Below are 17101 nucleotides of genomic sequence, written 5' to 3'. Positions count from 1 at the left end.
AATTTGGGTATTGGTTAATGGATGCCCAAAGACTTTACCATCTTAGAATTTATGGAGTAGATGGGCAGCTTAAAGGATAGGTTACAGGAAGCCCTAGGTTCAAATCCTGCCTCAGACATTTACTAGCTGTGCCACCATGGGCAAATTACTAAACCTCTCCACAAATATTAGCATTATTATTTACTTATTTTAGCACATAAATAATGATGGATGTTAAAATGTGCTTCTGTTACTTGAACCAAGAATCTAAATCAGGACTTTGTGCTCCTGACAAGATTTCAAGTAGTATTGCTTACCAAATGTTGCTCTAAACATGAATTCTGTCCTTGTTTCAAAATAGAGTAATGCTTCATTTATCCAGGAACATTGGGGAATAAAATGTTCTGAAAGACTAAATTTTCTAAGTAACTTTAATAAACTGGGCACTTAAAATGCTCTTAATTATGTTAATAGAAACCTATCAAATGTATTTCCTACTTTTATGCCTTAGTAAACAGAAGATATTGAACATTATTATTTTTTTAAAAAATGACTGGGATGTTAGCGATATTAATTGTTGCACTCTGCTGTAAATAGAGTGATGCCTTAGGGCCCCTGCTGAGGTATGGAAAGCTGCTTTCTTTTAAACAAGCACCCAAGAGCTCTGTCCTTTCCATTAGTTTTTTTTCTGTTTTATGGCTATTGCTGGACTTACTTCATACACTTATAATTTTTGCTGCTTTTGATCGGCCAGCTAGAAACTAGGTCAGGCAACCAAGCTTGTTTCAAATCTGCAACCTTAATCTTATACAAAATACAAAGTCAGTCGTTTTTGCCTTGTAGGTGATCATGAATGGGCTTTCTGATAGCTATCTTCCTGCTTGGGGATATTTTTCTCCAAACCCTCTCCTTTTTGTGCTTAAGTCAACAAAGTATTATTAATTTATTAAAATATTGAGGTTTTTTAATGCAGTTTATTTTTATAAACTATTTAAATGGCCTAACGATTAAAAAAAGCTTTATAAAACATGAGAGCAGATAGGTGGCTCAACCCTTCTTTTTAGTTATCATAGCCATCCCCATAGTCTAAGGCCTTAACATCTCTTGCCTCAAATATTACAGTAGCTTTCTAATGGATTTCCTTTCCTCTTGTTTCTTCCCTTGTCCCCCAATAAATATATCTTTCATATAGCTGTGAAATTTATATTCCTAAAACATAGATCCGATCTTGTCATTCATCTTTTGGAAAAGATTCAGTAGCTTCTCCATTGCCTTTATGAAAAAATAGAAACTTTTCTTCTTTGAATTTAAAGCCCTTCATAATCTGACTCTCACCTGATTTTCTAGGCTAGTTATATATTTCTTCCCCTCTTATACTTTATGTCCCAGCCAAATTGGCCTGGAACATTGCTCAACATCCTACTTTCCACAGTGGCTCTTCCAAACTTTTTCACCAACCCTTAAGCTTTCCCTGTATCCTCTTCCTCACACTCTCTCATCTGAGAATGTTGCTTCTTATTTCACTGAAAATATTGAGGTCATTTGCCAAGATCTTCCTTTTTCTTCTCTCCTCCTCATCTCATATCACTCAGATGCCTTCCACCATTATTTCCTCCTTCACGCCTGTTTCATGAAGAAACGATCCTACCTCTTGACAAAGCCAAGCCCTCTATAAGTAGAAGTTCCATTCCATTCCATCCTTTCTCCTCTATCATATTCCCTGCCCTCCTCCCACCCCCCATTCTATTTAAACTCTCTTGACTGAGATGTCATTTCATCCTCTTCAGCAGATTGTATTGTCCTCACTCTCACACTTATCTTCAGCTTCTCTCTGCCTACTGGCTACTTCCCTACAGCTTACAAATCTCTTGTATCCTCAAAAGAAACCCCTTCCCTTATCCATCCATCCATCCTTTGACATCCCATATCTCCACTTCCTTTTGTGGCTAAACTCCTTGAGAAAACCATCTGCAAAAACTGTCTCCCATTCTCCTTTCCTTAACTCTCTGCAGTCTGATTTCTGACCTCATCATTCAACTAAAAGTACTCTCTTACAGGTACCAGTGATCTCTTGGTTGCCAGGTCCAGCAGCCTTTTAAAAATTATTTATTTATATTTAATTTAATTTAATTTAATTGTATGTATGTATGTATGTGGGGGCAATGTGGGTTAAGTGACTTGCCCAGAGTCACACAGCTAGTAAGTGTCAAGTGTCTGAGGCCGGATTTGAACTCGGATTCTCCCGAATTCAAGGCCAGTACTTTATCCACTGCACCACCTAGCTGCCCCAGTAGCCTTTTAAAAAAATCATTATCCTTCTTGAACCATATGCAAACTGACATCATTGATCACACTCTTCTCTTTGATATTCTTTTTTTCCCCCCCTCTAGGTTTTCAGTACACCATTCTCTTCTGATTTTCCTTCTACCTATCTGACCACTTCATCTCAATTCTTTTTTGTTGGATCTTCACCTAGGTCATGCCACTAACCATGCCCACACAGCCCTGTCCTGGGCCCACTTCTCTTTTCTCTCAGTATTCTTTTACCTGGTGATTTCATCATTTCCCATATATCCAGTTATCTCTCTGCTGCTGATTTTTTTTTTGGGTGGAGAGCAGGGCAATGAGGGTTAAGTGACTTGCCCAGGGTCACACAGCTACTAAGTGTCAAGTGTCTGAGACCGAATTCGAACTCAGGTCCTCCTGAATGCAGGGCTGGTGCTTTATCCACTGTGCCACCTAGCTGCCCCCTCTGCTGCTGATTATTAAAAAACTTTATTCATTCCTAACTTCTCTACTGAAATCCATCCTTGCTTTTCCAACAGCCTATTAGACATCTTAAAATGGATACTTTGTATACATATTATTACACTCAACCTGTCCAAAACTGAACTCATTATCTTTGCCCCAACCCCACCCCCCCTTCCTTATTACTGTTGAGGGCACTGCTACCCTCCCAGTCCCCTAGGCTTACTATGTAGGTGTCATCCTTGACTCTTCACTATTTCTCAACACCCTTGTATTCAATCTTTTGCTAAAGCCTCTTGATTTCACTTTTGTAACATCTCTCATACACCCCCTTCTTTCCTCTGATCCTACTACCACCTTGGTTCAGGCCCTCATCTCCTTAAACCTTGAATATTCCAATAGCCTGCTGGTTTGCCTGCCAGCCACAAGTGTCTCCCCACTCTAGTCTATCTTCCATTCAGCCACCACCCAACCACCCCCAATCAATAAATTACAGTGGCTTAATAGCCCTTTATAACAAAAAAAAAAAATCCATCCTTCCAATCTTCTTATACATCATATCACCCTTATCTCCCACATATTCTTTTTTTAAAAAAATAATTAATTTTAATTTTTCTTGATTACATGTAAAGATATTTTTTGAATTCCAAATTTTTCTCCCATACCTCTTCCTTTCTGAAGCCAGTAAGCAATTTAATATACATCACATTCATGTTAAACATATTTCCACATTAATCCACATTAATTCCACATTAACAGAACAAAAGAAAAAAAGCAAGAAAAAATAAACAAGTACAATAACAAAAAAGCAACAACAAAAGTGAAAATAGTATGCTTCAATCTGCATTGAGACTCAATAGTTCTGTTTCTGAATGTGGAGACCATTTTCCACCATAAGTCTTTTGGCATTGTCTTGAATCATTGCATTGCTGAGAAGAGCCAAGTCCATCACAGCTGATCATTGCAAAATGTTGTTGATACCATGTACAGTGTTCTCTTGGTTCTACTCGTTTCATTCAGCATCATTTCATCTAAGTCTTTCCAGATTTTTCTGAAATCCATCTGCTTATCATTTCTTACAGCACAATAGTATTCCATTACATTCATATACCACAACTTGTTTAGCTATTCCCCAATTGATGGGGATCCCCTCAATTTCCAATTCTTTGCTACCACAAAAAGAGCAGCTAGAAATATTTTTTGTACATGTGGGTCCTTTTCCCTTTTCCATGATCTCTTTGGGATACAGACCTAGTAGTGGTATTGCTGGGTCAAAGGGTATGCACAATTTTAAAGCCTTTTGGGCATGGTTCCAAATTGCTCTCCAGAAAGAATCAGAGTAGTTTTAATTTGGATATCTCTAATCAGTAGTGATTGAGTACATTTTTTCATATGGCTATAGATAGTTTTAATTTCATCATCTGAAAAATGCCTGTTCATTTCATTTGACCATTTCTCAATTGGGGAATGACTTGTATTCTTATATATTTGATTCAGTTCTCTATTTTAGATATGAGGCCTTTATCTGAAACACTGCGTAAAAATTGTTTCCCAGCTTTTTGCTTTCCTTCTAAATCTTCTTTGTTTTGGTTTTGTTTGTGCAAAAACTTTTTTTAATTTAACCCCACATGTTCTTTGATGCAGTGACACTGATCCTACTTACTGTTTCTTTGCCCAGACATTCTGTCACCTGACACTGAGCATTCTCACTGGCTGTCCTTCTATAAATGGAATGCATTCCCTTCCCGTTTTTGTCTTTTGATTTCCCTGGCTTCCTTCAAATCCCAGCTAAAATCCCACCTCATATGGGAAGCCTTTTGGAATCCCTCTTAACTCTAGTGACTCCCCTCTGTTATTTTCTATTATCCTGTACGTGGCTTGTACATAGTTGTTTGCATGTTATCTCCCCCATTCAATTGTCAAAGACAGGGGACTGTCTTTTGTCTTTCTGTGTGTCCCCCACACTTAGCACAGTGCCGGGCACATGTTCTTTTTGTTCAGTCTTTTCAGTCATGTCTGAAAACTACATTTGGGGTTTTCTTAGCAAAGATACTGGAGTGATTTGCCATTTCATTCTCCAGCTCATTTCACAGATGAGGAACTGAGGCAAAAAGATTCTTGCCCAGATTCATACAGCTAGTATGTCTTCCTGACTTTAGGCCCAGCACTCTATCCACTGTGCCACCTAGCTGCCACCTGACACATGGTAGGCATATCTTTTGCCTCAGTTCTTACCTAGCCTTTTGCTACTGAATGGATATTGCCTCAGACAAACTGAGACCTGGGAAAGACCTTAGTTTAAAAAGGCCGAGGTCTCACTGCAATCCGGGACCATCTCCAGTCATCCTGACCTATGTATTGCCACTTGACTCAGATGATTCTGGATGAGAGATTGAGGCTAGGCCCTCACTTAAATTCAGTTCACTTACAAGTAAAGACATCACTCTCCTGATGTCATTAGTTCACTTTGAGAATGAAGGACAAATAATTTACTAATTGTTCTTTCCTGTATATGACATTCCATCTTCCACCTCTGTCTTTTTGCAAAAACTGTCCCCCTATATTCCCTTCCTCATCTTCGCTGAAATCTCTACTTCTCCTTCAAGGCTTATCCCAAGTACCTCCTCCTTCAGGAAGACTTTCAGAATTCCCCAAGAGTCCTTGCCCAAAATCACCATACACTTATTTCGAGTAGATTCTGTATTTAGTTATGTGTATATATGTAATATATCCTTAATAGAATGTAAGCCCGTTGAGGGCCTGGAGGTCTGTTTGCTTCATATCCCCATTTCCTAGTACATACCAGGTACTTAATAGAATGATAAATTTAGAGCTGCAAAGGATCTTAGGAGGCCGACTACTCAAACTCTTTTTTTTTTTTTTCAGGGCAATGACGGTTAAGTAACTTGCCCAAGGTCACACAGCTAGTCAGTGTTGAGTGTCTGAGATTGGATTTGAACTGTAAGGGGCTAAAATTCTAGCTAGTCTGTCTAAAATATCTAATGAGTGGTCGCCAATAAATTAGAAGCTTTAGCAAGAGTTTAGACTTTTAAGCATTTATTAAGGAGAATAAGAATTTGGTGAAGAGAGAGAGAAAGAGGCCTAGATTCATCTCTCTATCTCGGGGAGCTACAATTCTGCTCCGCTCTCCATGAGAGTCCTGACGAAAGAGAGTGAGAGCGCCAGCCTCACCCCCTCTTCCTCCCATAAGCAAATGTCACTTCCTGACACCAAAGAAAAGCCACATGTCTTGCCCTCAGGCACCTTCTCCTCATGGTGGAGCTTTCCTATGGGAAATTTCCAGCAGGTGGCGTCATTCCAATCATTACAGAACTCAGAAGAAACTGGTTTTTTTGGGTGCTACTGCAAAATACAGCATTTCAAGTTTTAATAGAACCGAGTTCAGCACCTGCTTGTTAAATAAGTTTTGTCTTATAACTCTTTGTATAGTACTTAAAGGTTTATAATATACTTGTTTTACTAGCAAATGTCTAGAAGTTTTTACCTGGTTATTTTTTCCATCTCTTTGTCATGACATTTTTAAAGATTTTAGATTATCTTTTTATTTTTTTTCCCCCAGGGCAATGAGGGTTAAGTGACTTGCCCAGGGTCACACAGCTAGCGTCAAGTGTCTGAAGTCGGATTTGAATTCAGGTTCTCCTGAATCCAGGACCAGTGTTTTATCTACTGTACCACCTAGCTGCCCCTAGATTATCTTTTGAAATATGGTTTAGGTGCTTTCAAGATATTTAGAACATTTCCCAATTTTAGAGTTCTGTTACTTGCCTGGAAATAAGAGGAAAGATTCGAGTGTTGTGGGATCCTCAAAATCAGAGCAGAAAATATTCAAACTGAAAAAAAAAAATGTAGATAATAGAGGGTAGCAACAATATCAGGCACACATGGACATCATGGGAAGTAGAACAAGTTCCCTGAGGTTTACAGATGATATGTTTTTGGCACAAGTAGTTGGTATGGAAAGTAGCCTTTTCTTACTTGTGGAAACCAAGCCAAATTATTTTTTAAACAACCTCCCAACAATAGCACTCACAGATTGAACTCATTACACTGAACAAAGCCAGCATCAGTTAAAACGGGGGCTGAAAAATCTATGTGTTAGTATGTGATAAAAGGAGCCAGGAATCATCCATTCCTGCCACAGAACCACCCATGGGCATTAGGGCAAATGGCATCTCCTTTCAGGGCTGAACACATCTTATCGGCAAAGGAGGGATGGATGATAGTGGCACACAACAGCTTTCAGACTTTTTTGCTAAGTGTGAAATGATGTTGCTGCCTTTGGAGGACCTGAAAGCCTTGCTTGTCCCTTCCCCTCAGAAATTACTTCAAAGGGAATAGCTGAGGCATCAACACCTTGCTTCACTTTTTTAAGCAGAATAGGATAATGCTTTTCTGTCATATCTCCCCTCCTCTGCACTTCACACCCCCACTGCTGTTTTCTTAGCAACTAATTACTCTGTTCTTTGACTCGTTGCTCCTCTTTTCTTCCTTTTGTCAGCTGTTAATGCTATTCCAGAATGAGGCTATGTAGTTCTCACCTACCCTGGCCTGCCTCTCCAGCCCATCATCCTCATATTTTGAGGACAGTCAACCTTTCTAGTACATGAATAGACCGCATTTTTATTGATTCTGTTGATAACCATTAAAAACAACTGTTCAGAGGGCAGCTAGGTGGTGTAGTGGAAAGTTAAAACAACTGTTCATTCAAGGCAAGGGTTTGCAAAGAATAAACAGTTTAAAGGATGTTGTCACAGAAATGTATGGTCAGAAGAGATGAGCTGATCACATAGCAAGAGCCAGGAATAACAAATGGAGAATGTTACCCATGTGATTTCAAGAGAAGACAGAGAAGAGCCCTAGCATATTGAAGGGGGTGAAAGTTCCCATTTCAAATTTATGGAAAAACATAGATAAGAAAGTGGACAAGCATCAAGGACATGACTTGTGATGCCTTATTGTAGGGAATACTCATATCAGTCAAATCAGTGGGCCATTTGAGTATCTGATTATTGTGAGTAGTGGAAGCAAAAAGGGAACTTCCAAAAGCCAGTTGTAAAAATAAAGTGTCAGATAAATAATTTATATTTCTCTATGTGTTCTATATATGGCATTCCATCCCTTTCATTCTCCTAGAAGGTCTGAGAGAGTCCCGCAAACAAGGAAATACTGGAGGTGACTGCCTGCTTTCTCTCAAAAGATTTCCTTTTTTTTCAGTGTTATTTCAATTCCTCTGATTACATGAAGGAGAGGACCTCAATTAGGGAAAAGCAGTCTGGAATCTTTTCCATATCCATAGGTAGAAGGTAGAATACTGATTCTGAGGAACAGCATGGAGGCTATTTCGGCTGGAATATAGAGCACACAAATGGATATCATATGAAATTAGCTTGGAAAGGTAGACTGGAGCCAGATTGGGAAGCATCCAAATGAAAACTTTGTATTTTGTCCTGAAGGCATTGAGAGAGCAGCAAAAGGTCCTTCCACAGGGGAGTAATGTGGCCAAACTTGGTCAAACTTGTACTTCAGAAACTTTGTTTTGGCAGCTACGTGGAGGATGGATTGGTGATAAACAGAGACTTGATTGAGTTAGGGGGCAGTGGCAATAATCTAGGTGAAAAGCTATGAGACTATTGTGCTGTAAGAAATGACGAGCAGGGGGGCAGCTAGGTGGCGCAGTGGATAAAGCACCAGCCCTGGATTCAGGAGTACCTGAGTTCAAATTGGGCTTCAGATACTTGACACTTACTAGCTGTGTGACCCTGGGCAAGTCACTTAACCCTGATTGCCCTGCAAAAAAAGCAAGAAACAAAAAAGGAAAGGATGAGCAGGATGCTATCAGAAGGACTTACGAAAAATGCAATCCTACTACAGAGAAAGAAGTGATAGTATCTGAATACAGATTGAAGTATACATTTTTTGTTAGTTCTAATGTGGAAATGTGTACAAAACTCTGGTGCAAACACTGCACATATATAACTTATATTGAATTGCTTGAGTTCTTAAAGAGGGATGGGGAGAGAGGGAGGAAGAAAATTTGGAACACAAAGTTTTTTTAAAAATCGATGTGGGGGCAGCTAGGTGGCGCAGTGGATAAAGCACGGGCCATGGAGTCAGGAGGACCTGAGTTCAAATCCGGCCTCAGACACTCAACACTTACTAGCTGTGTAACCCTGGGCAAGTCACTTAACCCCAATTGCCTCACTTAAAAAAAAAAATCGATATGAAAATTTGTTTTGACATGTAACGGGGAAAATTCTAAATAAATAACTTTTTAAAAAGTTAAACAAACAAAAAAAATCCATAGACCAAATAAATGTGACCTCCTTCAAAAGGCTTTTCCTATTTCTTCCTTCCAGTTGCTAGTATCTTGCTCCATTCTACCCCTCTCTCAATTACCTTGTACTTATTTTGTGTGTGTTTTATACTTAATTATACATGTATGTGTTTCCTTGCCTCAGTCTGAGGCTGGTTGAAAAATCACTTACAGAGGAATAAAAAAACAAGTTTTGTTGACAAAAAAAATGCTATGAGAACCTTAATTAGGTTGGTGATTGTGGGAATGGAGAGAAGAGAATAAATGTGAGCTATCTTGTGAAGGTACCATCAACAAGACTTAGCAAGTGATTGGATATGGGAGTTAAGGGGAGTGGAAAGGGTGTGGAAGGATTACAAATGATGTCAGGGTTTCAAATTTGTTGCATTTGGAATGAGTAGTGTTGTCCTCACCTAAAATAAGGAATTTTGAAGGGTGGGATTCTATTTTTACTATCTCTGTTTCCCTAAACAAGTCATTTTAGGGATAACAATATTTGTGCAGTCACCAAGTTTTGAGGAAGGCACTTTTAGATACAAGGTACTCTTAAATGTGAGTTGCTTCCCCCCCCCCATTATTATCAGAAACACATAATCCTATATTCATAGTCTAGGGGGTACCTCAAGAGAATATCTCCTCCAAACATCTCATCGCAGATGAGTAAACTGAGGCACAGGCAATATTTTTTTTAACAAGTCAAGCTTCAGTGCCTTAGGTCCATGTTACTTATTTTGGTTACCTCCCCCTTTGGTGCAAATTGTCTTTTGTGCTTTCTTATCCTATGTGACCAATCATCATGTCTTTCCATACATTTTTCCTATAAGATATACCTTATATGCTCAGGACCATGCTCTGATAATGTCTGGTGTTTCGTGGACACTACCGCAACTCTTGATCTATCATTCCTCGGTCTCACGTTATCTCTTTTTCAGTCATACTTCCTAATTGGGTCTTCTTACATGAACCATTTTTCATAGGTAAGCTACTTTTAAATAATATGCAACTTCAAACATTACTAATAGTGTCAATATAAATAACTTCATGCCAGAACCTGTTGTTGGAAGTTTCCACAGTCTGGCTGCAGCCTACTTCCACTCTTTTCCTCTTCATTATCCATATGTTGTAGGTACTTTTGATTGCTCTCTGTTCTTTGGTTTTCTTCTGTCTTCCTTCATTTTTGCAGCCCATCCCTCATTCTAGGAACATGATCTTTCATTATTAATCTAGTTGTTGAAATCCTTCTCTCCCTTTAAAGGTCCATTTAGGTGGCCCTTTTTCTATAAAATTTTCTCATGATGCTCTTACCCCGTCTTGAGCTGAAAGTATTATCTCTTGCTTCATGATATTCAACACACTTTTTCTTGAGCTCTCCTTTGTCCTAAACATGGTGATATGGTATTTAATAAAATGAATATTGGACTTGAAATCAGAAAAGATCTGGATTATAGCCTCAATTCTGATGCTTACTAGCTGAACCTCAGTTTCCTCCTCTTTCATTTGAGGATGATATACATGTCTCTACCTCACAGGGTTGTGAAGAAAGCAGGTTGTGTAAAAAAAAATAATTATTAATAACTGTATCTAACCTGGAAAAATTATATAATTGGATTTATGAAAAATTATAAGTTTAGAGAAATTATAATTGGGCCGTAAGTCCTGCCACGGTCGCCATTCAAATGTAGGAATATTTTTAATTGACTAGGACTAATTTGAGGGGCTGATCTGACTGGAGTACTAATTTTGGGACTTTAGACTAACTGTGCTATCTGACTGCTATTAACTTAGCATGGGGCGTTTATAAAGTTCCACCACACTCCCAAAATTGATACTTGAAAAAGATTAAGAAGCCTCTTAACTAAATAATCAAAGCAGAGTTTATTTATGAGATACTATTTAAAATTAAGAATACAGGGAAATAAAACGTACAACCTGACTGTATTGCAGGTGAGTCTCTTTCCACTGCATCTCTTTGGAACTTCTTAAATACAATAAGGGCCTTAGCCACCTCTTTCCTTAGGGTACTCAGGTCCTTGATTCTAACTCCGAGCCCCTTTCACTTTGTAAATCCCCTGCTTCTAACTTTCCTCTCCTTATTGCCACTGCTGAACCCCTGTGTTTCTCTCTCACCTACCTTCTGTCTGTCTGCTCTGTCAGTCTGCCCTTCGGCCTCTCTTTTCTCTGCTCCTAGTCCTTCTCATCTTCTCCTGCATCCTTTTAGCCCCCTGTCTGTCTTCTCCAACCTTTGCCATCTGGTCAGCAGCCCCTTGACCTCTTCTCCGTCTGTCCATCCCCTTGACTGCCCCCTTGAGTCTAACTCCCAGGTCTATATATACCTTTTCTTCTCTCCACTCAAATCTCGGGGCTTCCTGCGCCCCCACAGACCAAGCTAATCTGCCAGCCAGGGCTGCGCCTGTTGGGGGTGGGGGGTGCGCTTCAGCCTCACATGCCTCAGCATAGGCTATCTGGGATCTTTTGGATAGCTCCGCTCAGGTCGGAGGGAGCTAGGGGCTTTTTTCCCCCAGCTGTCTGACCTTGTCTTGTACAGCCCAGGGGGCTTCCTGGCTCAGCTGAAGCCAGGGGGAGGGGCACCAGCTCCTCCCACACAGAAGAGACCCTGAGGGCCTAAGGCTTTCTAATCTCTGCCTAAAGGTAGGGTCCCCAAATCAAAATAAATTTCCACAGTTGTAAAGTGTCAAAAGCTATATGAATACCATTTCCTCTGCCTTTGGAATGCTTCTTGAAGGACTCTATAATTTTTCATCTTTGTATCTTTAGCATTTAGCATTGTGCCATGTGTATAATGGGCCTTTTACAGTTGTTTGAATTGTTTTGAATGTTAGTTGACCATATTTAGTTTCCTTAAGCTGTCAGCCAGATTTCAAGCCCTAGTTATTTCTATTTTATACAAGAAGGAATAGAGGTGTTAGAGTTAATTGTCTGAAATTGAGGCTATTCAATATCAGAGGTAGGATAAGAAAGGATAATATTTTGTCTGCAGCTCTATCATTAACCACCAAAACAACTCTTTACCCCTTGCTCCTTAACCAACTCATTCTTGTGCCCAGTAAGCATAGTCAAAGAAGGTAAATCAATATGTTATCCATATACAAATGCATTTCTCATTCTGTACCTCTAGACCATTTCTTCTCTGCAAGGCAGTGTCAATAGCTCATTTAAAAAATACACAAAAGAAATAAAAAAGACATTTAGAAGGTTAGACCCCTGTGACAGTTTTCTTACTGCTGTGTTAAATTTTATGTACACTTAAAACATAGGCCATTACAAAAGTTCACAGTTTGATATATGTCCCTTTTTAGTTCTTATTTGCATATAGAGGTTTTTCAATTTTTATTAAGTTCATAATAAAGAACAATAGAAAATATTCAAATTAAATTTCCTAAGGTATTAATTTTTGAGAGAAAAAGAATGTTTTTACTCAGAGGTTAGAGGAAAAGTTGGAAGAAAGGCAGCAGATGATTTTCCACATTAATTTTTTCTCGCAAATTGAAATTTTAGTGGATAATTTTTTCATTCCATTTAAATTTTTTTATTTTTATTTTTTGTTTTTATCTCACTTTCATTTCTGAATATATCCCTTCCTCAATCACTTTTGCTAGTTCATCATCCCAATTGTGCCTTTTACTGGACTTGTACATTAAGGCTATGTACTTGGTGCTCATCTGTCTTTGGTCTACCGTCTCACCTAGAAATCTCCCCAGTTATTTTTGCCAAACATGCCACCAACCTTTTAGTTACCCAGGTCGACAACCTTCACATTATCCATGACTCTTTGCTTTCCCCTCACCCCATATATAGTCCGTTGTCATCACTTGGCCTTTCTACTCAGCATTTCCTTTAGCCAGTTTCCTTCTCTCCACTCAAGTTTTGGCCTTCATAACCTCTCACTTGGAGTATTACATATACAAATATAAGGCTATTTGGTCTCCTGACCTCGAGTGTTGCCCCAGAGTCCAGCCTCTACACAGCTGTTAAAGTCAGTCTGTCAGCTAGTATTTATTAAGTGCCTACTGTGTGTCAAGCCCTGTACTAAGTTCTGGGAATACAAAGAAAGGCAAAAAAAGTTCAGCTCTCAAGAAGCTCACAGCTAAATGGGGGAAGACAGCATGCAAAAAATCCTAGAAACCAGATGGATACATACAGGATGAATTAGGGTGATCTTAGAGGGAAGACTCTAAGATTAAAGAGGACAGTGAAAGGCATCTTGCAGAAGGTAAGACTTCAGGGGAGATTTAAAGGAAACCGAGGATGATGTGACATAAAGATGAGGAAGGAGAATACTTCAGACATTCAGGACAGCTAGTGGAGAAGCATTAAATCAGGAAATGGGAGTTTTTCGTTTGAGGACCAATAAAGAGGCCAATGCCACTGGATCACAAAGTATATGGAGGGAAGTAACATTTAGGAAGACTGGAAAAGGGGATAGGTTATTAAGGACTTTGAAAACCAAACAGAAAATTTTGTGTTTGATCTTCAAGGTAATAGGGAACCTCTGGAGTTTAAGTCATGAAAGTGGGAATAGCCAGACCTGTGTTTTAGGAAGATCAGTTTGACATGAGGAGAGACTTGAAGCAGGAGAACCAATTGCAGTGCTCCGAGTGGGAAGCATTAAGGCTTCACACCACGTTGGTGACCACGTCAGAGAAGGGAACATAGGCAAGAGAAGTTACAACAATAAAATTGACAGGATTTGTTCACTGATTGGCTATGGGGGGAGAGAGATAAGGAGTGGAGGATGACATAGTTGTCAGCCTGGGTGATTGAGAGGCTGGTGGAACCGTTGGAAGGAATAGGGAGTAGGGAGGAGAGGTGAGTTCACTTTGGCCACGTTGAGTTTAAGATGTCTTTGTGACATTCATCTTGCTATCAAGGCAGTCATTGGCTTTCTTGCTGATCTGCACATATGACACTCCAACTTCATAACTCTGTATTGGCAGCCTTCCATGCCCACCTTATAAATCTTCTCTGCCACTCAGAATCCTTTCTTTCCTTCAATACTCCGCTGACAGACTCAATTCACCTTTATGGTAAAACTTGTCCTGCCTAGGTGCCTTCCCCCACAAAAATGGCAAAGCATTTAATGTGTGTGTGTGTGTGTTGTATATGTTGTATATGTGTCTGTTCCCCAAGAGATTGTAAGCTTTTTGAGGATAGCGACTATTGCATTTTTGTCATTTTATCCCCAACACTTAGGACTGCTTTTAGTACATAATAAGTGCTTAAATATTTGTTCACTGATGGATTGCTACAACAAAATGTACTTATATAAATATTTTGGTATTATGATACTCTTGGTGGTATCTGCCTGGCAGTGAAATCTCTTTTTATTTGCATTTTAACTGTTAATAGGAAGCAGTGAAGTTTTAAAAAATAATAATAAGGAAGAAAAGAGGCCCTAACCCATTTTTCCTTATACTTCCATCTTAACAGGAGCTGCTCTGAAACATACCGCATGCCAGTGATGGACTACAAAATGAATGAAGGGGTTTCCTATGAATTCAAGTTCCCTTTCCGAAATAACAACAAATGGCAGAGAAATGCCAACAAGGGGCAAGGATCTCATGGGTCTCAAGTACCCTCCCAGGTCCAAAGTCCAGTGATTTCCCGAATGAGTTCTGGAAAAGGAGATGGGAAGATGCAACCTCCAGAACGAGCTGCCAATATTCCTCGAAGCATCTCTAGTGATGGCCGCCCCTTGGAACGGAGGTAATTCTGTTCTCTAAAGGTTGGATTTCTTTGTTATGTGGAAATTGTCTTCTGGGGGAGTGGGGGTGGAAGAGGAGAAATATAGGAGAAAATTTAGGAAATGTAAAAACAAAAGATACCAATGAAATTCATTTTTTTAAAAAGGTTAAATTTCAGCCTGTGCCCAAGATTTACACACAACTAAAAAAGGCAGGCTCAACTTTAGGCATTCATATGTTTTAATTATTTGGACCTTTATAACAAAAGTTGAAAATTTCTCAAACAATCCATAAGGAAATAACTTCTGTACTGTCATCATATTCTAAGGCCATGATTTGAATAGAGCATGAGTATAACCTAGGAATACCTTTGGCTCCCCACAATGGTAGTTCTGAAGTTGTAATTTAATTTCCATATGGTGCTAAAAAAAAAATAAAAATCAACCCTGCAAACTAGTACCCTTTTGGATCAGGACTTGGCAAACATCTTTGAGGAGATGGTGACCATATTATCATCTGTGACAATATTCATCTTTATGGGGTTAGTGATGTGAAGACTAGCAAAATGATACAGGTTTTTGGTTGAGTAACTGTGTTTGTGTTACTTGGTTAATAAAGAGGTGGGAGGAAGGAAGCCAACTAGTACATTATACCACATACTTTCCACTGCTCTGAAGGTGGAAGAGAATTATGGGGAGGAGGCTTCACTTGGATAATATGTTAAAAAAAATAAGCAAAGGGGAGAGGGATTAAGAGACAAAGGCAAGAAATAAACATTACAGTTGAGGATGAAATTTAAAGCTATATTTTGGCACTTTGGTTTGTGATAAATGATCAGATTTCCATTTGGGTCCAGAGGGGAAAAAAAGTCTCACTTTGTTTTTCCTGGCATTCACAATGGAGCATATTGCAGCATTTTGTCTTAAAGTAGCTAGACTTTTATTTGGCTGTTGGAGGCATGTCAACCTTGTATATAGTTTAGCCTTGCTCTAGTCTCATCTAACTTAGAGTAAAACTTTTTATGAGAACATTATTTAAACTCAACCCAGTTCTATTAAAATGGAAATGAGTTTATACTTAAAAATCTAAAATAGACAAGTACTATAAACCTATGCCAGTGAAGGAAACTGTCCAACTGGATAATCTAAGATAAGGGGTTCATTCACTACTGCAATTGCAGCCTCTTCTCTGATGCACTCTTCAGTGATTTTTACCTTGAGCCACATAGCCAGAGTACATTTTTTTCTACTACCCCTGCCCCTTCTAATACTGTTCAAGAATGGCTTCTTCCATCTCTACTCAGAAAATGGAACAACATCTCATAAAGTATTAAAAGTATGGTTAGGAAGCATATTTGATATAACGAGAATGAGTTAAATTCTTAACAGCTGATGTATATTATTTGGGGATTTAACCATTTAATGACACTATGGTGCCATGTAAATTCAGTTTCTAGATGTTACCATGGTGGTTTTTTTTTTCCTTTTTAATGTACCTGACTTACTCCCCCAAAGTGATTCTTTTAAAGAATCTAGCTGATTAGTTCACTAATGTATCCCCTCTTTAACATCACTATTTACATTTGCTAAATTGCTATATTGGTTTGAATTTTTTTTTAATCTTAAGAAATCACTGAATTGGTCCTAAACATTAGTTTTTCATAGATTTAGAAAAAAGTTTTTGTAATAATGATAAGCATTTATTCCTTAATGGTAAGCCCTTCTTTGAAACAAATCAGCAAGCTTTCTTATGCAGTGTGTTTGTCTTGTATTATCTTTATTAAAAAAGGGGGTGGGGGCAGCTAGGTGGCGCAGTGGATTAAGCACCGGCCCTGGACTCAGGAGTACCTGAGTTCAAATCCGGCCTCAGACACTTGACACTTACTAGCTGTGTGACCCTGGGCAAGTCACTTAATCCCCATTGCTCCACAAAAAACAACAACAACAAACAAAAAATAAATAAACAAAGTTCTTTCTATCCAGAATTTATTTTTTTGTGATAGATACAAAAGCCAGTTATGGAAGCATTGACTCTTATTGGTAAAAATATTTTGATGAATTAACAATTCTAGAATTCTTTATCATAGAGTTCTAGAACTTGAAGGAACCTCAGAGGCCTTTAAATCCAATTTCCTCACAGATAAAGAGAGTGAGGCCCAAGGAAGGTTAGTTATATGACTGAACTAACATGTCACACATCATAATTGTCAGGGATGGGATTTAAACCTAGGTTCTTAATCTCCAAAGCCAGTTCTCTTTCCACTGTACCATGCTTCTTTAGCTACTTTTAGCCCTAGAAAATGTGTAACCACATTGGTACCAGGCTTAATCTTCCAAAT

The 17101-nt window shown here is 38.8% G+C and overlaps 1 protein-coding gene across 1 annotated transcript in view; it reads left to right on the top strand.

Annotated features, from left to right (window-relative positions):
- Nucleotides 1-17101, top strand: part of SIPA1L1 (signal induced proliferation associated 1 like 1) — a 381936-nt gene that overhangs the window by 286548 nt on the left and 78287 nt on the right. Inside the window, 1 exon segment of the mRNA XM_043981815.1 lies at nt 14510-14785. Within this exon segment, the coding sequence (XP_043837750.1) occupies nt 14510-14785 (276 nt within the window).

Source organism: Dromiciops gliroides, chromosome 2, assembly GCF_019393635.1.
Source record: "Dromiciops gliroides isolate mDroGli1 chromosome 2, mDroGli1.pri, whole genome shotgun sequence".
NCBI classification, from domain to species: Eukaryota; Metazoa; Chordata; class Mammalia; order Microbiotheria; family Microbiotheriidae; genus Dromiciops; species Dromiciops gliroides.
This window is presented reverse-complemented; position numbering and strand designations above follow the sequence as displayed.